The 23,544-nt window shown below is 41.6% G+C and overlaps 2 protein-coding genes across 4 annotated transcripts; one reads left to right on the top strand and one right to left on the bottom strand.

Moving 5' to 3' along the window:
• The first annotated feature begins 475 nt into the window (after nucleotides 1–475).
• stmn4.L (stathmin 4 L homeolog) lies at nucleotides 476–6,641 on the top strand. 3 transcript variants are annotated; one of them, XM_018261984.2, is made up of 6 exons: nucleotides 476–573; nucleotides 3,408–3,464; nucleotides 3,715–3,810; nucleotides 4,270–4,478; nucleotides 5,294–5,498; nucleotides 6,136–6,641. In XM_018261984.2, exons 1-5 carry the CDS (start codon nucleotides 504–506, stop codon nucleotides 5,492–5,494), a joined length of 633 nt encoding a protein of 210 aa, XP_018117473.1. In that variant the 5' UTR covers nucleotides 476–503; the 3' UTR covers nucleotides 5,495–5,498; nucleotides 6,136–6,641.
• A 4,333-nt stretch (nucleotides 6,642–10,974) lies between these two features.
• Nucleotides 10,975–21,784, bottom strand: LOC108716389 (angiopoietin-related protein 7). The gene is made up of 7 exons (XM_018262482.2): nucleotides 21,633–21,784; nucleotides 16,190–16,714; nucleotides 15,321–15,537; nucleotides 13,556–13,693; nucleotides 13,184–13,400; nucleotides 12,899–13,094; nucleotides 10,975–11,989 (listed from the first exon to the last, which is right to left on the bottom strand). Exons 2-7 carry the CDS (start codon nucleotides 16,541–16,543, stop codon nucleotides 11,846–11,848), a joined length of 1,266 nt encoding a protein of 421 aa, XP_018117971.1. The 5' UTR covers nucleotides 16,544–16,714; nucleotides 21,633–21,784; the 3' UTR covers nucleotides 10,975–11,845.
• Nucleotides 21,785–23,544: the final 1,760 nt, after the last annotated feature.

Genomic DNA, 23,544 nt, shown 5'->3' with positions numbered 1-23,544 from the left:
CATTGGTTATTGGCAATGTAACTGCAGCCATGTGTGTGTGTGTGCCCCTCGCCAACTCCTGAGTGGCAGCAAATCCTACACCCCCAGTTAAACCTCTTTCAAACTCCTGGAGCCATAGGGATTAGAACAATCAGTGATATCCCAATGTGACAAAGCTTTACCCCATCACATCTTATTGCACCCCCCTGCTGTATATAAAATTATCTAATAGAGAAAATCAAACACTGTAGATTACAAGGCCAGAGAAACCTTGCACAGATTAATTAATCTCTGCATTCTTTTCATCCCTTTCCATGGAAATTCCTTCACCCAAACCCTTCGCATGGTGTGAAGGAAAAGAAAAGGGAAAGGTTCTTCTGTGTGACATCATCTTTTTCCTGCATGCAGCATGTTACTCAGGCAAATTCTGCTTGCCCAGATTCTGTCCAATCAGGGAGCTCAGAGACACAGCCAATAGGAGCGCTCAGAGGTGATGTCATGGGGAGAGTCTGATTGTGGTCCTGATGCTGCGAACGTCTCTGGGAGATTTAACTGAGGGAGAAGCATCTCAGAGATACAGAGCGCAAGGTAAAGGTGAGTGAGCTGCTTGATTCCCATAGATACACTAAAATATATGTGGGCATGTATTATAATATATATATATATATATATATATATATATATATATATATATATATATATATATATATATATATATATATATATATATAATGTTATATTATATTTAAATAATATATATTAATATTTTTATGCGCATGCACTGTGCCAGGGCCTCTTGCTATTTCTCTTTGTTTCCTATATGTTCCTAATATTGCACCCTTGCATTGAGCTGCACATCTGGTTCCTTTGGGGCTGCATGTGCCCAAATAGAGGCTGAACTACACACTGACATCAGTGAAAAATTGCAGATGAGTTAGTCCTTAGTTTTGTGTCTTTGTTCCCATATTTTGTAAATACAGGGTCACATGGGGTGCAGACATAATGTGGGAATTGTGTGTGTGAGTCTGTGTGTGGCCCCAAAAGGCTGGTATGAGGTTAAGCTGCAGTAGGGGTGCTGGAGAAGGTTAAGCTTTAATGGACTGGGGAACAAGCAACTGTCTCAGCTGAGTATTGGGGGTCTCTCCTGCCAAATGCCTTTGCTCCTTGTTGGAAGTCCCTGGCCCCAGGTCAGCACACTTGAACTCTGTCAGAGATATCTGGGAATTGCATTTCAGGAAGAGCTAGAAGACCTTCCACTATCTTACCCTCCCCCCTTTGGTTTTTAGGGTTAAACACACTAATAATGCCCTAGCACTGTCAGAAGTGACAGAAGTGAGTAATATTTTCTCTCTTGGCAAATCACTAGTTAACTTGTTAGTGGAATTTTCAGGTTGGGAAAGGTTCCCAATAATCTCTACAGATGTAACCCCCCACTTAATGCCAAGATCAAAAGGCTGTGCGTGTACATGATGAGGACACAATGGATAAAGGCAAAACTTAATCCTCAAGATCTGACAGGACTACACGTTCAGTGGTTGCATCTTGCTGGATTTGCTACTTTTTCTCAAAGTGTTATTCATTTGCATTGTGTGGTTTTGGTGTCATTTATTCATTTACACCATCCATGGTGACGTCACTACTAGACCTACGGGCAACGCCCTTTCCTATTAAACTCCAGCTTTTGCCTGGGCATTATACCTACTGCTTCTTATTTTAAACCAAGATGATACTGGAATGAATCCACTAAATAACCCTTTATACTGTACATGAATAAGGGAACGGAGGGAACACTCTCAATGTCTTCCATCTGGATCCCCCGTGTTCCCTACCTTGGCTGATTGTGTCAAGCTATGGAGTGCATTTCAGGGCATGGAGATCAGTGTGTAGTATTATTATTATCATTATTATTATTATGGGATACACGTTGTGCTGCTCTAGTCTGTCATATGGGCCGAAGGGGCAGAATTTAAAAAGATTATTAGGGGTTATCGATTAAAGAAAAGTGCAAATAATCACCACGTTTTTTATGTCAGGCTCCTTTTGTTCCCAGCTGAATATTTTGCACCACATGCTGGAAGGCCAAATTTGCATCAGCTGGTGATAAAATGTGTTCAAATTGGTGCAAGTTGCCCCTTTGAGAAAAGGGGAGGGTCATGGATGGACCCTTACATGTTCTTTAATTGGGTCCAGTTAAACACATTCAGTTGTGGGTTCAAGGCCAAATATCCTTCCTAAAGAAGCCAAATCACAATGTATAACACTTTAATAAAGGACCTTTCGTTGGACTAAAATATAATGGGCCCACCCTGACAGTTTGTCCCCACACCCCTCTATTGATTAAGACAGCCCAGTATATATATGTATATATGTGTGTGCGTGTGTCTTTATCCTTAAGGGCAGAGACACACGCTCAGATTCAGGGAGATTAGCCACCCAGCAACAAATCTCCTCTTCTTTGGGGCGACTAATCTCCCTTAACTGCCTTTCTCTGCCTTCCTGCCTGCTAGAATGCAGTGGAAACTTTGGGCGACTTCGGAAAATTAAGCGATCCGAGTGCCATCCTGCCGGCGATTTACATTCTAAGAAGGCAGGGAAAGGTAGTTCGGGGAGATTAGTCGCCCTGAAGAAGAGGAGAGGAGTATTGTCCCCTGACGACAAATCTCCCTGAATCTGAGCGCGTGTCTCTGCCCTAAGGTTTCAGGAAATCCAGTGGTTTTTGTGAATTCCAGGCTCCTCTGCCTGCCCATGGCTCATATTAACCTAATGAAGGAAAATGTTAAACAAAGAGGCCAGTGCCTCCCATCCCAGGGCTCTAACGCACTGAGCCCAGTTATGCTGGTGACTTCCTTGTGCAATCCCAGGTGCCCTCTCAGCCAATAAAAACCAGTTTCTATTATTCCCATACTATTCTACACAGTCTGAGTAATAATTGTTCTGCAGGAGCAGTGCCTGCAAGGAGTGCTGGGAATAATTCCAGTAACAATTGAATGCTGTTGGCAGAAAGTGCCGCCATTGTCCTTGTACACCAATGCTGCCGAAAGACCTTTGTTGCCTTTCTCCAGTTTTCATTCCGTTGTTTAATTTTTTATTGTTTTGGGGAGGGTGTTATTAGGAAACAGGCAGCACTGGGACAGCTATGTGGGGGCACACAATGTTCTGATGGGCCTGTAGCAAAAACTGCTCTGCACAATTACAGGCATTTAATACCCAATTACTTATTCATAGGAACTCAGTCTTGTATGATAGTTAATTTAAAGGTGAACAATCCATTTAATTAATGGGTGTTTTACATTATTATTAACATGTATTTATATAGAAACAGCTGTTGCCTTATCATGGCGTCACATAGACTCATACAAGGGGGTATATGGTAAAGTATCAATGCAAAATAATTTCATTCCTTACTAAAAGTGTATTTTTCTTTCCAGGTTATTACGTCTTTCTCTGCACTCTCTTCCTTGAACTAAGCGCCATGACTCTAGCAGGTAGGTCACTATTACTAACTCATATACAGATAACTAACAACATTACAATAGTCAGCTCCTCTCCAGCACATTATTCCTTGCATGGTCTTGCATAGGGATTAACAGCCCTGTGAAGAATGCATAATCACAGAAGTGTGCAAGGCATTGTGGGAAATAGAGTCAGGGCTGGAGGGGAATAAGCTATGGGTGTTGTCTTACTTCCTCTATGGAGACCACACTTCATTCATCTCTATTGTTTACTCCCTTTAAGCCTATAAAGAGAAGATGAAGGAGCTCCCCCTCGTGTCCATTTTCTGTTCCTGTTTCCTCTCTGATCCTTTAAAGACACAGACTAACAAGTATGATGGTAAGTTGGTGATATCAACTCCAGCACTGCATCCTTATTGCCTCCTGTTTTCCCCTTCCCTCTGTCCTTAATTGATACCTACAAAACTCCCAACCAGTCCATAAAAACTGACTTGACACAGACTAAACCAGAGTAAGAGTAATCCACACAAGTCCCATCAAGTTTGGACTGGGATTCAAAATAGGCCCTGGCATTTCAAGTACACAGAGACCCAAACAGCCCCCATAGGCCCAATAAATAGTGATTGTCTATGGGTTTTGCTGTGGGACCTAATGACTTCTATATACATCAGCTATGTGCCTAAAGGCAATTGCTAGTAAACTTCTATATTTGATTCCTTATGAGGAACAATGAAATAAAACTCAATACTGGGTCGTAAGAAATTAAGCTTTCAGGGAGGAGTATGGAAATACTAATTGTATCCCTCGTTCTAACTGTACAATGGCTTATTTCTTCCAGCAGACACTGTGGACCTTACTTGGTGTGCTATTTCAGACATGGAGGTGATAGAATTAAACAAGAGAGCCTCTGGCCATGCCTTCGAGGTTATCCTGAAACCCCCTTCCTTTGATGGGATTCCAGAGATCACAGCCATCCTGCCCCAGAAGCGAGACCCTTCTCTAGAGGAGATCCAGAAGAAACTAGAGGCTGCCGAAGAAAGGCGCAAGGTAAAAAAGTTGGTTGCATGTTCACTCTATCTGGTGTTGATTGTTCCAGTGAGAAGATAGCATGGCAGAGGTTGACATTAACATAGAGAAAAGGCTTCCACCAGTCGAGGCATCGCCTTTTTATTCTGGAAATGTTCTCTCACCCTGAAAGTCTCCTGTCTCCATGCTTGGCATCAGGCTACACGAAGGGGGTTGTGGGTGCACTCCTAAGGCCATACAAAAAATATTTAAATACAATAATCCCCTGTCTAAAAAGAGAAAAACAGGGTTTTTTGTTACAAAGTTATGATCATAAAATTGGTAAGCCGCCATACCACGTCAAGGTAAACCCCATACGGCGGTCCCTAACCTGTTTACCTGTGATCAAAATTTAAAACCTCGGTTTCAATCTGGACTAGATCCTCCCCCGCCACCTGCATATGCGGCTTTTGAAGGGGAGACTGCCCAGACCAACGCCCATTTAAAAAAAAAAATGTGATTGTGAAGAGACTATAATGAAGGAAAAGTATCAGGCTACATCAGGCTACACCTTCAATATCAATGAGATTCAACTCATACAAGCTCACGGCCACCACCTTGTTGTGAGCCATTATTGACCCATTTAGTATCATCTTATACCTGTTGATGATGCCAAGGCTGGAGTTAATGGCAAAGACTGGTGGGAAAATCTACAACTGAAAGATAAGTTGTCTCAAAATGAGGTCCATTTTTCTCTATCTCAAACTATGTAATGCAATCTATCTCACCCCAAACTAATAAAAACTGCCTATGTTAAGCGATACATTATTAAGCTGGGTGTGTAATGACTTTTCTAGTATCAGGAGGCAGAACTCCTCAAGCACCTGGCAGAAAAGAGAGAACATGAGCGCGAAGTCATACAGAAAGCCATTGAAGAGAACAACAACTTTAGCAAGATGGCCAAGGAGAAGCTGGCTCAGAGAATGGAGGTCAATAAGGAGAACAGGGAAGCCCACCTAGCAGCCATGCTTGAGCGTCTGCAGGAGAAGGTTAGTTAAAGTGGTAAGATCGAACTCTATTTTTTTATAATCATTCAATAGTGTTCCATTTCATACTCTGTGTTCCAGTGATCCCCAACCAGTGGCTCATTAGCAACATGATGCTCACCAACCCCTTAGATGTTGCTTCCAGTTGCCTCAAACTTGGAGGCTTTTTTGGTTGCATACAAAATAGCTATTTTTACATTTGAATGTGGCTCATGGGTAATAAAGGTTGGGAACCCCCGGTCTATTCCCTAAAGGATTTGGACAACCCAGTATTGAATGGCTGCTGAATAGTGATCTTCTGCCTATAATCAACTCTAAGTATCTCACATCTACTGGGTAATCCAAGGGTTGAAGTCTAGAGGAGTATAGTGGTTCCATATTGTAAAGTCAAGGCTTGAAGGTCACTGTTCTAGACCAAAACAAACTGTTCCATATTGGTAGCCTGAACATTTTAACTGGCCTGCATTGGGGTAGGCCAGTACAGGTTGAAGGTACAATAGTAAATCTGTAGGAATTTTGGTTACACAGAGGAAAAAAAATGGCAACACCCTTCCATAGTGATAAACACCATTACCATACAGATGTTTGCTTTTTCACACATATTTAATATATCCCTGCTCAAAATGAATTTGTTAAAACCTTTTTCCTACCAGGATAAACATGCAGAAGAAGTGAGGAAAAACAAAGAACTGAAGGAAGAAGCTTCAAGGTAGAAGGTGTGGACGAGCAAAACATGGACTGAGGACTCCATTCGGCGTCTGAGATGCCCGGCACAATATAAAGTGACTCAGATTCTCTTTTGCTTTATCTGTCTGTGAATGTCCAGAGAGGACCTGCTAAGACACCTTTTTTGTAAGGAGTTTTTAGGGTGGGGACGCAGTTTATGGGAGGATCTGTCCACGCCATTAGAGTCCTAAGAAGTCGTCTCCATGAGCCCTTCAATGTTCTCATATTTGTCACACGTCACAAGTGTGATCCATTCACAATCACTAAATCTACTTGCTGTGGTGGTGAGAGTGCTGACCATCTCTACGCTCAGTTGTAACAAAGGCGCAGATGAACCAATGGTATCCACACTTGCTAGCGAGATTCTTGTTACATTGCACTGATTTTTATATGTCTACCATTATGTCATCAATACAATGTTACTACCAGGTTACTCCTGTGTCTCTGTCATTATTCTTAGTACTTAGTAATTTCATCGCTCATGGCACAGAGATGTCACTTGTGTGATCTGACCCTTTTACTCTTGTTTAATGTACCCCCAGCTTAAAATATACATTTTGTATGGTGTAAAAAAACTACAGATGCCCATAGCCTTTATAAAAGCATTTAGTCCAAACCCTTGTGCCTTTAAATTGTCATAGAACCCCTCAGTGACTTCTAATATCCTTATCATTTAAAGTAGGTGGTGCATTATCACTTATAATACATGAGTGATACTCAGAGTTCCCTGTATAACTCAGCCTGCAGCCTTGTGCCTTTATATGGTCACAGAACAACCCCTCAGTGACTTCTAATATCCTTATCATTTACAGTAGGGGGTACATTATCCCTTATAATACATGAGTGATACTCAGAGTTCCCTGTATAACTCAGCCTGCAGCCTTGTGCCTTTATATGGTCACAGAACAACCCCTCAGTGACTTCTAATATCCTTATCATTTACAGTAGGGGGTACATTATCCCTTATAATACATGAGTGATACTCAGAGTTCCCTGTATAACTCAACCTGCAGCCTTGTGCCTTTATATGGTCATAGAACAACCCCTCAGTGACTTCTAATATCCTTATCATTTACAGTAGGGGGTACATTATCCCTTATAATACACGAGTGATACTCAGAGTTTCCTGTATAACTCAATCTGCAGCCTTGTGCCTTTATATGGTCACAGAACCCCTCAATGACTTCTAATATCCTTATTATTTACAGTAGGGGGTACATTATCCCTTATAATACATGAGTGATACTCAGAGTTCCCTGTATAACTCAGCCTGCAGCCTTGTGCCTTTATATGGTCACAGAACAACCCGTCATTGACTTCTAATATCCTTATCATTTACAGTAGGGGGTACATTATCCCTTATAATACATGAGTGATACTCAGAGTTCAATGTATAACCTTTATATGGCAGATATGTAAGAAAATATTTGTATAAATGTGCTTTTAAAATTGAGGCTAGAACATGGGTCCCACTGGACTCCTTTACTCAGATGGGATAGGGTGTTGAGCAACTACACCTCTTAGCTGTAGTGTAGAAACAAAAATAGGACACCAGAGGTTCTTGCAAAAACAAAAACAAAAGGGGTTTTATTGAAATCACACCACAGAGTTAATAATCACATTTCAGTGATGTATTATATTAATTGTTAGATACTGTCATAGGTAGAACAGGGAAGGAAGGAAACTCCTATATTGTTGTCCTGGAACCTAAGCCTTCAAGGGAGTCCAGATGCAACTGTAAGAACACACCACCAGCAAGTGGACAAGATCCCCTCCAGTGGAAACTTTTCCGGAAGCAATGGCCTAAGCCTGAATACCTTCAGCTCTGTGGTCTCTTCATTTTAGGCCAGTAATGTCTAAGGAGAGCTCCATCCAGCTATCAGTCCTTTGGTGGAGCACAGGCTGCTTTACCTTACTATATTACATTCCTAGAACTTATTCATGTCAAACGTAAGGCCTGTCTGACAGAAATCTGGTTAAAAATCAGACAGATATCAATTGTGAAGATTTGGTTTTTCTGTTTGACAAGGACAACATCTGGGTTTTTATGTGGTCCTCATCCAGTGGGACTGCAGACCCTCTGTATGATAGAATTGTTGGCCCCCAGGCCAACTATTGGGTCAGCCAAATTTGGCCCAGAGTGTGGGTGACCAAATTAGGCCCAGTAACGCTCATAGGGCAACCCCACCAAATGAGGGGAACTGTATAGTTCTGCTTTAGTCACTCTCCTCTGTACTTTTTTATTTCAATAATATCCCATTTGAGCACTGGAGTCCAAACCTGCATGCCATATTGTAAATGGTTATATACGAGTGCTTTGTAGAAGGGACGAATGACCCTCTCCTCCTGTAACTCTATACCCCTTTTAATACAGAGCAAGATATTGCTGGGTTCTTCCTGCTTCTGACTGGCACTGCTTAATACAAACAAGTTTATCACCCACAAGCACCCCAAAGTTCTTCTCCATCATGGCTTTGCTTAAGATAGTCCCATTAAGAGTTAAACTGACTACATAGTTTTATGAACCAGGTGAACATCCTTACATCTATCAACATTGAAGCTCATCTGCCACTTAGCTGCCCAGGCTGCCAGTTTGTCCAGACCCCCCTGCAAGGATGTTGCCTCCTGGATGGAATTAATTGGGCTGCAAAGTTTTGTGTCATCAGAAAATACTAAAACATTCCTTATAATGCCAATTAAATGCACAAATTGAATAAAAATGTGCATCCCCCCCCCCCGGAACTATTGTGTTGCTCCCCAACTCTCTTTACATTTCAATATGGCTCATGAGAAAAACAAGTTGGGGAACTGCACTCTAAAGAATTCTGATAACAATCTTCTCACACTTATCTGATAACCTAGTTGTGTATATACAGGAATCAAGCCACTCTAGGGGGCATTTTTTTAGGATTCCATTCAGACAAGACACAGAGTTAGCCACTGAGGACCTACCCCCCCTAATCATATTAACTTAGGGACAGTCCAGGATAATGGGTCCCAAAAAGAACAGGATTTTTTTTTTGTGTTATACAGTGAAATCAAATGACATACTATATAAATAGTATTGCTTATTGTGCAGCCAAACATGCTAACCACTATCACCAAACTCACTTACCTGTCATGAGTGGTAAAATATGAGCCAAAAAGGCAGATTATATTTCACAAAAACAATACAACAGAGACCCACTAGATGGTATTAGTAGGTTATTCAGTGACTTCGTAGCAACAATACGATATCCTGTGTACTAATGTCACTATTTTGCCTCTCTTTTGCCATCTTGCCCTACTGTCTCCAACTTTCCTTATTATTTCCATCTTGTCCTACTGTCTCCATCTTGCCCTATCCTCTCCAACTTCCCCTACTGACTCAATCTTGTCTTACTGTTTACATCTTTCTTTACTGTCACCATCTTGCCCTATCTTCTCCAACTTTCCCTACTGACTCCATCTTGTCCTACTGTTTCCATCTTTCTTTACTGTCTCCATTTTGCCCTATCTTCTCCAACTTTCCCTAATGAAGCCATCTCGTCCTAATGTTTCCATCTTTCTTTACTGTCTCCATATTGCCCTATCCTCTCCAACTTTCCCTACTGACTCCATCATGTCCGACTGGTTCCATCTTTCTTTACTGTCTCAATCTTGACCTTTCCTCTCCAACTTTCCCTACTGACTCCATCTTGTCCTGCTATTTCCATCTTTCTTTACTGTCTCCATCTTGCCCTATCCTCTACAACTTTCTCTACAGTCTCCATCTTATCCTACTGTTTCCATCTTTCTTAACTTTCTCCAATTGCTATATCCTCTCCAACTTTCTATACTGACTCAATCTTGTCCTACTGTTTTCATCTTTCTTTACTGTCTCCATCTTGCCCTATCCTCTCCAACTTTCCCTACTGACTCCATCTTGTCCTGCTGTTTCCATCTTTCTTTATTGTCTCCATCTTGCCCTATTCTCTCCAACTTTCCCTACTGACTCCATCTTGTCCAACTGGTTCCATCTTTCTTCAATGTCTCCATCTTGTCCCACTGTCTTCATCTTTCTCCACTGTTAGCATCAGTGCACAGCCGCAAAGCCCTCTTCAGCCCCCTGACCAAGCCTCATCCCCCTCCACCTGCCCGGTAGAGAGGTTGAAAGCAGTAGCAAAGGTGTCGTGCAGGGAGCGGTTCTGGGCTAGCGGGCCCACCATTTTTTATCGGTGTCCCGCTGGTTCAGTCCCACTCTGGTCAGCATCTTAGTCTACTGCCTCCATCTTTCCCTACTGTTCATGTAGTTTTTTACTGTTTCCATCTCTCCCTATTGTCTCAAATTTTCCCTACTGTCTCCATCTTGTTCTTTTGGTTCCATCTTTCTTTACTGTCTACATCTTGTCCTACTGTCTCTTTCTTACTTTGCTTTATCTGCCACCTCTGAATTTTCCTACCTACTGTTGTTGCTCTACGTTGCCACAGTATGTGCAGGACTCACGATTATAATAATAACAGTCTATAAACTGTTTTCCATAAGTTTTTAGGGACCATTTCATGGAAATGACAGATGGCACCCTCACCCACCGCAAGAAGCTGGATTGATCTCCAACTCCAACTGTTTTTGGCAAGAATAATGTGGAATATGTGTTGAGTGCAGGTAATTACACCTTTGTAGAAGGAATTCAGAGTTTTATAATTAGGTATGATTTAAATAAGACATTCACAGTTTCTCAAACTTTTATATATGGCCAATATGGGACATATTTACTAACGGACAAATGCATATTTTTTCCCAGAATTAGAATTCGCTCTGACATCATCAATTTACTAAAAGACAAGTACAGCAAGTTTTGGCAAATTATCTTTACTTTGGTGAAAATATCACTTTGCTTTGGAGAAAATTCACATCTTTCTGCAGCAACTCTTTCCCCACTTTACTAGGCACACATGAAAAAAAATTCTCCATGCAAATATCCCTCATATGTATTTTCACAGAGAATTTACACCAGCATGTCCCTCTTAAAAGTGTAAAAATGTGAGATGTGTTGTAAAAGCAAACACCTGGATGAACTTAGACAAGGAGAACATTCACATGCCCCTGTACATCAGGGAGTCGCCTATACACACAGACACGGTTATTTTTATTTTACCAGCAGATGGTGCTGAAGGCTTTATAACTTTACGAGATTGTGCTTTGGAAAAATAAGGATGTTTATTATTATTTATAGGACACAGACACGTATTCCACAGCACTCTACAGAGAATATGCGCCAGTTCAATCTCTTACAATCTAAGGGGCCGATCACATTCACACACTAGGGTCAGTTTTATCACAAACCAATTAACCTGCCAGTATGTATTTGGGGTGTGGGAGGAAACCAAAGAATCTGGGGAAACCAACACAGAACAAATACAATCCTCGCAGTGTGTTGGATAGAATTGAAATCAGGGCCCAGTGCCGCAAGGTAGAAGTTCTGGCCGGTGAGCCCCCATGCTGCCTGTTTCTCCTATCCTGGGCCCATTTCACATACAATTATTTGCTTTTATTAAAACAGTTGTCAATTACCCTCCTTACCCCCATCCCCCAAAAAAGAAGTGAATTTTTGTATATTCCCAGTCAAAGGAGACTCCTACAAAAGGAACTAAAATACACACAGGATGAGCAGCACATCATGGGTATTGGTGTAGTTGAAATGCTCTTGAGCGTATTTTCATGGAGACTCTTCTGAGTGAGTAGTAGTCAGTGTTTCTCCAGCTGTACCACACTATGCCGTCCGGTCCCATGGCACTGCGTCTTTTCTGGTATCTTCCACCCTGGACATTATGGGTAAGAAATCAGGAAAAGGAATGATTTACCGTTAGTTATTGGCTTATTGTGTCAGTTTCATCAATTTCCTGGGAGCGGGGTCATGGGTAAGGGTTTGTGCCATCAAATTACATTACACAATAACAAGCAAGTCTCAACATAGCTGCAGGTACATAGTAACTCTGGGTGGAAAAATATACACATCCATCAAGTTCAACATTTATGTGTATATAAAACCTTTCTGAACCACACTTGCCCTACTGTCTCCATCTTGTTCTATGTCTCCATCTTTGCCAACAGTTTTCATATTTTCCTACATTTTCCATCTTGCAATACTGTTTCCAACCTGTCCTACTGTCTCAATCTTGCCATGCGGTTTACATCTTGTACCCCCATTATTATTACTTGCCCCAGCTAGTTACTGAGGTGGTTGCCCCATGGCCTTCAGTTGTTGGTGGGTGCTTTAAAAACAGCTAAATTCACAGCCCTGATCATGCTTGTCTCCATTTTGTTTTAAAGTTTCTCTCTTGTCCTACTCAATGTTTCTCTACTATCTCCATCTTGCTCTACTGTCCCCTTGTCCAATTGTATGCATCTTGCCTTGCTGTTTCAACCTTGCCTTTCTGTCTTCATCTTTCTCTACAGTCTCTATCTTGTCCTACTGTCTTCATCTTGCCCTTCTGTCTCCATCTTGCCCGGCTGTTTCCATCCTGTCCAACTGTCTCTATCCTGTCCTACTTTATCCATCTTATCCTACTGTCTCTTGCCCTACTCTTCCCATCCTGCACTACAGTCTCCATCTTGCTCTACTTGACCTGAGGAACATATGCCACTATCATGTCAGTATTTAAATGTAGACTAATGATAAAGGCCAAATTGTGTTTATATTAATTCAGTTAGTGCAAAACTTTCCTTACCCTATAATAAATGCCATTTAAATTGGAGTAGAAGCATTGGTGATACCACCAACCCCCATGGGAAATTTCCGCACATAAATTCTCAGTCTCTGGAGTACTGAAGCTCCTTTTGTTATGGTACCAGGCGAAAGAATCCTCAATGGTGCCACTAAACCCCTCCACATTCAGCCGGTAGTAGTTGCCTTCATCTTCAATGCTTCACAAATGAGAGATATACTGGGGGTCATTTGGTGATGGGGAAGTTTAAACCATGATTTCTGCCCCTGACAGTTGAAGGCTACTTACCTAAAGCTTCTGTACAATGCGTACTTATGGTTTCCATCCCAATCCTCTAAATCAATACGAAGAGAATATTCTCCTTGGCTTGTGATTCTGTAGATGTTTTCATTTCCAAACCAGAATTCCCCATTCAAATCACCGAAGCCTTCTTTGTATTCTGCCCAGGTCCTGTTGAAGTTCACAGACCCGTCCTGTCTAAACTGTAATACGGTCCAGCCCCCACCTAAACAGAAGGGGTGATCAGTCATTGTTTAGTTCACTAAAATATGGTTGTCATACGGTATATTTAATGCCTGAGTTAGAATTAGCCACTAGGGGACACTATATATGCCCTTTTGGTGTTTTTACCAGGTTTCACTATTACATTCTTCTATTTACCATCTGTCTCCATGTCGCAGAAAACTTCTGTCGGAATTCCTTCATCGCCTGTCTCAATGGTATAAATTCCCGACCTTTTAATCCCATTGTAATAGAGGCTTGAGCAGTCAGAGTGGCAGCTCTGGGAGTGCTGAACATCTAAACATATTTATAGAGGGAGTCACATCATCAGTCATTTAAAAACGACATCATGCAAATAAAGAGCTATAGAATCATGAAAAGTATTTGATATAAAACATTCCTCCATATTAGTTAACTACCCTTGAGTGGAGGTTTTTACTTTCAGTTGGATAAATAAGCACTCACCCCAAATCTCACACCAACTGGCCTACAGTTAAGACCCCCTTAACTCATAACAAGGTTACAGATATATAGAAATATTGGGGTAACAGTCACCCTGCTATAGTTCCAGGGGTACCCAGGGTACAAATAAACACTCACCCCAAATCTCCCCCTAACTGACCTTCAGACTGGGCCCCCTTACCTCATAACAAGGTTACAGATATATAGAAACATTGGGGTGTCACCCTGCTATAGTTCCAGGGGTACCCAGGGTACAAATAAGCACTCACCCCAAATCTCCCCCTAACTGACCTTCAGACTGGCCCCCCTTAGCTCATAACAAGGTTACAGATATATAGAAACATTGGGGTGTCACCCTGCTATAGTTCCAGAGGTACCCAGGGCCAAATAAACACTCACCCAATTCTCCCCCTAACTGGCCTTCAGGCTGGGCCCCCTTAGCTCTTAACAAGGTTACAGATATATAGAAACATTGGGGTAACAGTCACCCTGCTATAGTTCCAGGGGTACCCAGGGTACAAATAAGCACTCACCCCAAATCTCCCCCTAACTGACCTTCAGACTGGGCCCCCTTAGCTCATAACAAGGTTACAGATATATAGAAACATTGGGGTAACAGTCACCCTGCTATAGTTCCAGGGGTACCCAGGGCACAAATAAGCACTCACCCCAAATCTCCCCCTAACTGACCTTCAGACTGGGCCCCCTTAGCTCATAACAAGGTTACAGATATATAGAAACATTGGGGTAACAGTCACCCTGCTATAGTTCCAGGGGTACCCAGGGTACAAATAAGCGCTCATCCCAAATCTCCCCCTAACTGACCTTCAGACTGGGCCCCCTTAGCTCATAACAAGGTTACAGATATATAGAAACATTGGGGTAACAGTCACCCTGCTATAGTTCCAGGGGTACCCAGGGCACAAATAATCACTCACCCCAAATCTCCCCCTAACTGACCTTCAGACTGGGCCCCCTTAGCTCATTACAAGGTTACAGATATATAGAAACATGAGGGTAACAGTCACCCTAAAAAAAAATCCAGAAATTTTCAAGAGCAAATGATCTTTTGCTGCAATATTTCACCTTTAATAAGGCTGGGTAACCCCATCTAATACAGGGGCAGTTCCAGAAATGTGCAGTTCTGGAGTTCAGTTAAAAGAGGAGCCGCCTAATAATGTAGACGGTTCAAAGACGGAAAGACTAGACAATACAAGAATGCTAATTGTCTAACAATAACACAGTATTTATTTTGATGCACCTAAGATAGTAAAAAGGCAAAAATTAACTAATGAAGTTTGTATATGGTAGTGAACTTAAACAAAAGAAAAGCACCCCAATTGTATTGCTTATACTGTATTGCTTATTTAAAGGTATTTAACCACTGTAGGAGTGGTGTGATGTCAATGAAGAGTTTTCTGAAGGGTAAGTAACATTAAAACACACACAGTAAGAAGGTTACCTGCTTTGGGATGTGCTTTCTGCGCTCGTAGTTCAGCTGCAGCCAAACAATCGTTGCGACGAGCCCTGTCCACCGCAGAGGACAAGTTAAGAAGTTTCCCTTGAAGGTCGTAAATAAAAGCGGCCTGTATGCGCTGTAAGGCGCTGCTTTCACCTGCCCAGTTCTCTAGATTGTGAACTCGGTGCTCCACTGTGGAACTGTGATTCCCTTCACTACACTAAAGAGACAGAAAGTAGAAGTTAAGTGTGGTTAGATTCTCACTCCAAGCCCAGCTTTTCTCTCCCTCTTTGTCTCTCACTGCACCTAGGTGCTTGAGTTCGGTCCTCTAGCAGAGATGCTTGAGATAAAGGGACCACCGAACAAGTGTTCTACCCACTGTGGTCTCTATCAATGGCCACACTACACAATGATTGTGCAGACTCTCTTGCACCACCTCAGACTCTCCAGACAAAACTACACACAGTATCCCTAACTGTGAGAACACATAGGGTTGCCATCATTTCTGGACAAAAATACCAGTCTTCCCATATTTTACATTGGCATCAAATATCATTGTACTGGATATGCCAATAGGAACACAACAGGGTCACTACCCCCAATAGCCTCTCCTTACAATTTGCCTATCCCTCTATAATTCTCCTATTTTGGCACTAGTCAGGCCTACAGCAGATGGCCCATACCATTCCCCTTGTATAAGCTACTAGCTTTTGGTCCTCCCCTTTTTAGAAACTTCCTGGTGGGGACAAACCTAACCAAGGCCCAAGCTTATTGGTTGCTGCCACCTACTGTCCAAAGTATAAAACAACAATAAGCTGTTTACAATGCATTTAAACCTCCTTATTTACCATTTACACCCTCCAACTCCTCACCTGAGTTTCTAGCAATTTAAGTCGGTGCCTGTGGTTCCGTAATTCCTCTTGAAGCTCAGAGATGAGCTCCCTCAGCTCCAGAATCTCCGATTTATGTTCCTCGTTCTCATGCAACCAGTAGGCGACCTCCTCTGTGCAGCGGAACATATCTGGGCACCTGTGACCCTCTTGCTGTGGCAAAGTAGCGACAATCTTGCACTTTCCATTAGGCAGAACCTGTGAGTTGTACTCACCACATCGTGTCATTTCTGGGTCGTAGGAGCTCAACCGATGAGCATGTGGATGTTCCTTTAATGCAGCTGTGTACTGCACAATATGGCATATTATGACCGCAATTAGCACAATTTTGGTCATTTTGGTAAGATTTTTTGTTATCCAGTTAGTGTCCCATAAAATAAGTTTAATTTTTAGTCTTTACTCTTCTCAGTCAAAAGAAAAGCACAAATAAATACCTGAACAATAATGAAGAATAATGATCAATCTGTTACAGAAACTCCTTTTGTTGCCACGTGGCTCATTTCTGTCCTTGAATTTAGAAATACATGCACAAATATTAAAATAAATTTAGATTGAATTGTTTATTTATTTCAAAGATTTGAATCCAACCCACACTATATACTGTAAATTATGCAAATTTAGAAAAAGATGCTGCATTTTGCCAGTAGGTGGCGCATTCAGTGAAAACCAACAGCAACGGAAACGCTCACATAAAACTCTTGGGATATGGCATCGCTGCAAAGGCTCCAGAGAGTAATTAAAGCAGCCTTGTTATCATTCAAGGGAAGTTGACCATAGTGTTTAGGGACTAAGCACTGCTGAATATGCTGACGCTGTATAAAAATAGAATAATAATGCAGATAGCCTCTGTAAAGTTCTAAATCTCACCTAAAGTCTCTCTGGTAGGAGGATACAGTGTACCCATGGAGGCCTCCCTGTTCTAGCTGCACCTCAATGGAGTGCTCATGAGATGAGATGAGATTGTGGCATCAATTCCTACATAATATAAAAGAGAGGCCTGGGAATTGCTGATGTTAAAGTCCTTCAGGACCTTCAGATGCCAAATCATCCTTCTTCAAGCAACAACAATACAACTATGTGATCAGCCTTTGGGTGTTGGTGCAATGCCGGGACTTGCAGCTGAACAACAGGAGGACAGAGTTTTCTTTAGCACAAAGAAGTGCACTTGTGCAGAACATGAGTAGTGAAGAAAAGTTGGCAGGTGGCACATTATAACACCTCTGCAGAGTCATCTCCAATGAGCGACACACACTTTATTAAAGTACAGAGTACAATGGACCCACTTTTACAGCCTCTGCCTTCACCCTCCTGTGATGGAGCCTGACCTGGTGCACTGCAGTCTCTCCTGATGTACTTGATGAGTCACTTACTGTGCTTTCTTCCCCTATAGCTGTTGGAAACATTGTTCAGTCGCTATGGTTTTGTATCTTCCAGGAGGATCTATGTAAAACTGCTTCAACCCCAGGTGCTTTACAATGGACTTTAAGTGGGTGATTGGCTAGAAAAATCTTTTATATCACATGACATGATGATGGGAATTGGAACAAAAACAGACACACTAAAATTTTCCAATATGTCAAAATTGTAACAAAGTTATTGCAATTGTTCATGGATGTGCCTACTTCTCCTAATGTTCTTCTGCACATTGAACATCCATACCAACTCTTGTTTCATGCTATGGTCAGACAGGAGTCACTGTCCTAGACTACATGTTGGCATGCTTCAGGGCTACACTACTTTATTGCATTTTTGGAGATGATGTTTCCAAGCATCGCAGATCAGTTAATCCTATGTTCATTCAGCCTACAACCTAACCTACAAACAGAGCAGTTCCCAGTAGTGGTTGAGAGGACACTTTTTTAGATAAAGCTGGAAGCCCAGCTAGAAGATCAACTAGAAGGAGATCTGGGGTGAAGACTTATTTACTATTCTAGAATGTCTTCGAACTGTGGCTGATAAATCACTCGCAACTTTTTGTTATAAGTTAAGGATGGCCCTGACCAAATGGGACCTTCAAGGAAGCTTGAATTACAAAAATAGTCATTTCTAACCAGAAACCAGTCTTTGAACCTTGACTGTTGACTGAATTAATCTTTCCTTGGTCTCTACATTTTGGATGCATATTTCATGTCCCAGTTTTCACTACAATGGTCTTTGTTCAAAGTTCTTGGCCCCTTCAACACAACACGCCCATCTTCTTCCTACCTTTCTCTGTTTGTCAGAATTGTAACAAAGTCATTCCAATTGTTCATGGATGTGCCTACTTCTCCCGATGTTCTTCTGCACATTTAACATCCCCACCACATTGTCTACCAACTCTTGTTTCATGCTACAGTCAGACAGGAATCACTGTCCCAGGCTACATGTTGGCATGCTTCAGGGCTACACTACTTTATTGCATTTTTGGAGATGATGTTTCCAAGCATCGCACATCTTATGACCCTATGTTCATTCAGCCTACAACTAAACTACTGGTTTCCAGTAGTGGTTAACAGGACACTCTTTTAGACAAAGCTGGAAGCCCAGCTAGAAGGTCAACTAGAATGAGATCTGGGGTGAAGACTTATTTACTGTTCTAGAATGTCTTTGAACTGTGGCTGATAAACCACTCACAACTTTTTGTTTTGAGTTAAGGGTGGCCCTGACCAAAAATGGGACCTTCAAGGAAGCTTGAATTACAAAAATAGTCATTTCTAACCAGAAACCAGTCTTTGAGCATTGATTGAGGTAATTTTGCCTTGGTCTCTAAGTTTTGGATGGATATTTCATAGGGATGCACCAAATCCAGTATTTGGGATTCTGCCGAATCCCTGAATCCTTTGTGGAATATTTGGCTGAATACCGAACTGCATCTGAATCCTTATTGGCATATGCAAATTAGGGACGGGAGAGGAAAAAGTGGGGACTTTTTTTTAACTTCCTTGTTTTGTGATGAAAAGTCATGTGATGTCCCTTCCATAATTTACATATGCAAATTAGGGTTTGTATTAAGTTCGACCAGGCACAAGAATTCAACTGAATCCAAATTTTGCTAATAAAGGCCGAATGAAGGCCGAATTACAAACCAAATTCTGGATTTGGTGCATCCCTAATATTTCATGTTCCTTTAACAATTTTCACTACAATGTTCTTAGTTCAAAGTCCTTGGTCCCTTCAACAAAACACTTCTTGCTACGGATCCAGTACTCTCTCTGTGCTTCTGTTAATGGAACTAGAACACCTTTCTCTGGTTTTTTTTTTTTTTTTACATGAAACCCTTTGTCTTTGGCCTGGGGGATACTGTCTGCTTACACCTTGGAAATGTCACCACCAGCTGCCTATGTGAATACTAATTGTATACACCAAAACATGATGGTCTATCATAAAAAAAAACACTCATGACCCAAATAAAATGTATTATCGTCACCTCTCTCATAGATTTCCCATTCAACTGAGCCAGTGCGGAGATGGACCCTGTCAATATCTCTCTAAATTAGGGCATTATGAGTGATTTTGTAACCTTTAAAAGGCCTATGTGGTTTTACTACACAAGAGTAGTGCAAAGCCCACTGTCTCGGGTCATGTGAAAGACATAAATAGCAATAAATGTCGATCAGCTTTTCAAAATGAAAAACTCATTGAATTTCTAAAGAGAAACAAATGAGTGCCCTTACCAAAAGAGCTTTTTCTTCTTCTTCCACTGAATGAGCTGCAAGTGCTTTATCCAAGGCCGATCTTAATAAATGTAACAATGGGCTCAGCAAATTGATAAGGAACCCGTTTTATTTTGCTGCCATAACTGCCCGGTCATCCAGTCTAAATGCAGCACTTAGCCAGACAATGGGCAGCCGAGCCACAGAATTAATGAGCCCATTTCAGAATCATTTAGAAAACAACAAGCCAGGAAATGGGGAAAGTGGTTTTACTGAAGTTCAGGAAACTTTTTTCTCAAGTAACTATTAAACCTGAACTGTATCCTTTGTGGGTCTGTCCCGCTGCACTCATCCATCAATCGGGCCGGCTTATGGGAGAACCATTGTGCCAGAGCGAAACCAACCTAATTTTGCATTTTCTTATTTGGATTATGGGGATATATACTGGCTCCACAACTAAGCGATTGCAGGGCCCCTATAAACATTGTCCCACTCACTGCCCCTATACCTCCTGGACACTCCTCCAGACTCAGGGTCTGCTTCCTCTACGTTGCTCCCCTATGTTTACTTACATGTCATTTATTGCTGGGGACACTGTGACATATAATGCTGGGGTCACTGTGTAATGAAATGCTGTATTTGACTGAATAGTTAAACTATTACATTTTAAAAAAAACTATGCAAGTGGGTGCAGTTAAAGGATAAGTAAACCTTAAAAATAAGTGACTTTAAAATTGATGGAGGGGCTATTCTCAGCACTTTTGCAATGTACATACATGATTTATTTTTTTTAATTCCAAATGAATGAATTTTGTTACAACTGCGTCACCTGCTGGTCAGTTTCCCACCAGTCTGACCACCAAGTAGTCATTACTACTTTATCCTATAAAATAGGTGGGTGATGCTAAAAATGGTGCAAGGCATTCCCATAAATTCAGCTTTTTTGAGCCGCTTCAAACATTAAGGGGAGTTATATAAATCTCAGTATTCTGGTTAATACTCATATGTACTAGTACAAATATACAGAGAAGGCATTATCTGTCGCTAGAGTAAGCTATACCATGACTATGGATATGTATACTCACTGTCTAAGGAAAAACACCATGGCAGCTCCATTCCATATACAGTATATATATAAATACACAATGCAGAGCAAACGACGTTCTGTGCACACTGGGGATGCACTGAATTCACTGTTTTGGATTCGGCCGAACCCCTGAATCCTTGGTGAAAGATTCGGTTGAATATCAAACCGAATCCTAATCCGATTTTGCATATGCAAATTAGGGGTCGGAAAGGGAAAACATTTTTTACTTCCTTGTTTTGTGACAAAAAGTCACGCAACTTCCCTCCACACCCCTAATTTGCATAGGCAAATTAGAATTCGGTTTGGCCGGGCAGAAGGATTCGGCCGAATCCGAATCCTGCTGAAAAAGGCCGTATCCTGGCCGAATCCCGAACTGAATCCTGGATTCAGTGCATCCCTAGTGCACTCATGTACCCTCATATTCTGTAGTTGCAGTAAGCTATATCCACAACTATATAAAGAGTAACAGTGGAGTTATTGCAAACAGACTTCTCCTTATTTTGTGCTGTGTAAGGAAAAGCGTTTGACTGTCACCACCCATACAGGTCCATACAAATACACAGGACAATATGCTACATACTTGTATCAACTAATAGTTTTGAACTGCAAGATTTTGCTATACTATCCGCTCTTGTGCTCCTTTGCATACAATCGTGCATGAGTCGGAACAGATAAAATGTGTAAATCTCACCAAAGAGTGCCTTACCAGGTCACCTAGACAGAAAGGGAGCCTTATAAGATTTCCAGTAACTCCTGATCAGTTCTCCAAAATTCACTGGGTTCCGTGACATGTTTTCTCCCCAGAATAATGAGTTTCCATTGCAATTTTTGGCAGCATTCCCTGAGTCTTGTTGATCAGCCGCGTGGGAATTAGGGAATAAGGGAGCACAATCCCAAGGTTTTGCATTTCTAATTAGATTATCCCTTTTCAGTTGGTGCCGAAAATGTAATCCAGATAAGAACCATCTCCACTTTGCATAATCTCCTTCTGTTTCCTGCATTTCCTTTCATCTCTACTGTATCTGTTATATTTGGGTTACGTCAATCCATAGATACATTTCTGCTTTGTCAATGAGCTTTCCTACAGTTTCCCACAATGGTTACCCACAATACCCACGGCAGCAGAGTAGGCTTAGATGCCCCATACAGACAGGCCTTTAGGGCAGAGACACACGCTCAGATTCGGGAGATTTAGTCGCCCGGCGATAAATCACCTCTTCTTCTTCCCGCCGGCTAGATTCTAAATTGCAGGCTGGATGGCACTTTCTGAAGTTGCTCGAATTTTCCTCCTGAGGCAACTTCGGGCGACTTTGGAAAAAACTAAGTGCTCCCAGTGCCATCCCACCGGTGATTACGATTCTAGCCTGAAGAAGGCAGTTCAGCGACTAATCTCCCCGAATCTGAGCATGTGTCTCTGCCCTTATAGAGAAATCAAGAAAAATATTTGAAAGGAGAAAATTACACAGTATTGTATCCTGAATACGCTGAGTGTATTGGGCCCTTTAGGTACCAAATTCTCAATAACTCAGACTGGCATAGACTGTAGAGAGAAAAGTATAAATCACCTTCTAATTATACACTCGCAGGGCTAATGACTGATAGTGATTAAAGATTACAGTAAGTCCCTGGCCAGTACCAAAGGATAGAGACACAGAATTCTGTCTGTCTCGTCCCGACTCATGTACGTCCCCTGCCTTCATCTGGCTGAACACCCTCAGGGCAGATTTATTAAATGTTGAAATGAAAATTCTAATTCTAATCTAAATTAATTTTAATTTCTAGATTTATCAAATTCTGGCCCTTTAAAAATTAGAATTTGACTATTTGAGACCTAAAACCTGCAGTGAAAACAACCCAAACCTTGTCAGTCTCCCCTCTAACCAGTTTAGTTGCACTTAGTCTCTGCACTCTCTCCAGCTCATTTATATCCCTCTTAAGGACTAGAGTCCAAAACTGCCCCCATACTCCAGATGAGGCCTCACCAGGGACCTATAAAGAGACAGAATTATGTTTTCATCCCTTGAGTTAATGCCCTTTTTTATACAAGAACTTTATTTGCTTTAGTAGCCACAGAATGACACTGCCCAGAATTAGACAACGTGTTATCTACAAAGACCCCAAGATCCTTCTGATTTAAGGAAACTCCCAACACACTGCCATTTAGTGTATAACTTGCATTTATATTATTTTTGCCAAAGTGCATAACCTGCATTTATCAACATTGAACCTCATTTTCCAGTTTGCTGCCCAGTTTCCCAGTTTAGACAAATCACTGTGCAAAGTGGCAGCATCCTGCATGGAACCTATAGTTCTGCACAATTTAGTCTCATCAGCAAAAATAGAAACAGTACTTTCAATGGCCACCTCCAGGTCATTAATAAACAAGTTGAAAAGCAAGGGACCTAGTACAGAGCCCTGCGGTACTCCACTAACAACACTGGTCCAATTAGAAAATGTTCCATTTACCACCACTCTTTGTAGTCTATCTTTTAGCCAGTTCTCTATCCAGGTACAAATACTATGTTCCAGGCCAATATTCTTTAAGTGAATCACATCCACTGCCATCTCCAAATCTAGGTACCTGCTCACCTCCTCATAAAAAGAAATCAAGTTAGTCA

This window comes from Xenopus laevis, chromosome 5L (assembly GCF_017654675.1).
Source record: "Xenopus laevis strain J_2021 chromosome 5L, Xenopus_laevis_v10.1, whole genome shotgun sequence".
NCBI classification, from domain to species: Eukaryota; Metazoa; Chordata; class Amphibia; order Anura; family Pipidae; genus Xenopus; species Xenopus laevis.
Note: the sequence above shows the minus strand (reverse complement) of the source record. Positions and strands in the feature narration are given on the sequence as shown.

What these genes read in the sequence shown, in the direction of transcription:
- stmn4.L (XM_018261984.2), top strand. Translation starts at nt 504, where the DNA reads ATGCTGCGAACGTCTCTGGGAGATTTAACTGAGGGAGAAGCATCTCAG. An exon ending in ATACAGAGCGCAAGGTAAAG is followed by an intron (nt 574 to 3,407) that starts GTGAGTGAGCTG and finishes TTTTCTTTCCAG; the next exon opens with GTTATTACGTCTTTCTCTGC. An exon ending in CTGCCGAAGAAAGGCGCAAG is followed by an intron (nt 4,479 to 5,293) that starts GTAAAAAAGTTG and finishes TGACTTTTCTAG; the next exon opens with TATCAGGAGGCAGAACTCCT.
- LOC108716389 (XM_018262482.2), bottom strand. Translation starts at nt 16,543, where the DNA reads ATGACCAAAATTGTGCTAATTGCGGTCATAATATGCCATATTGTGCAG. An exon ending in TTAAATTGCTAGAAACTCAG is followed by an intron (nt 15,538 to 16,189) that starts GTGAGGAGTTGG and finishes CTGTCTCTTTAG; the next exon opens with TGTAGTGAAGGGAATCACAG. An exon ending in GAAAGCACATCCCAAAGCAG is followed by an intron (nt 13,694 to 15,320) that starts GTAACCTTCTTA and finishes AAATATGTTTAG; the next exon opens with ATGTTCAGCACTCCCAGAGC.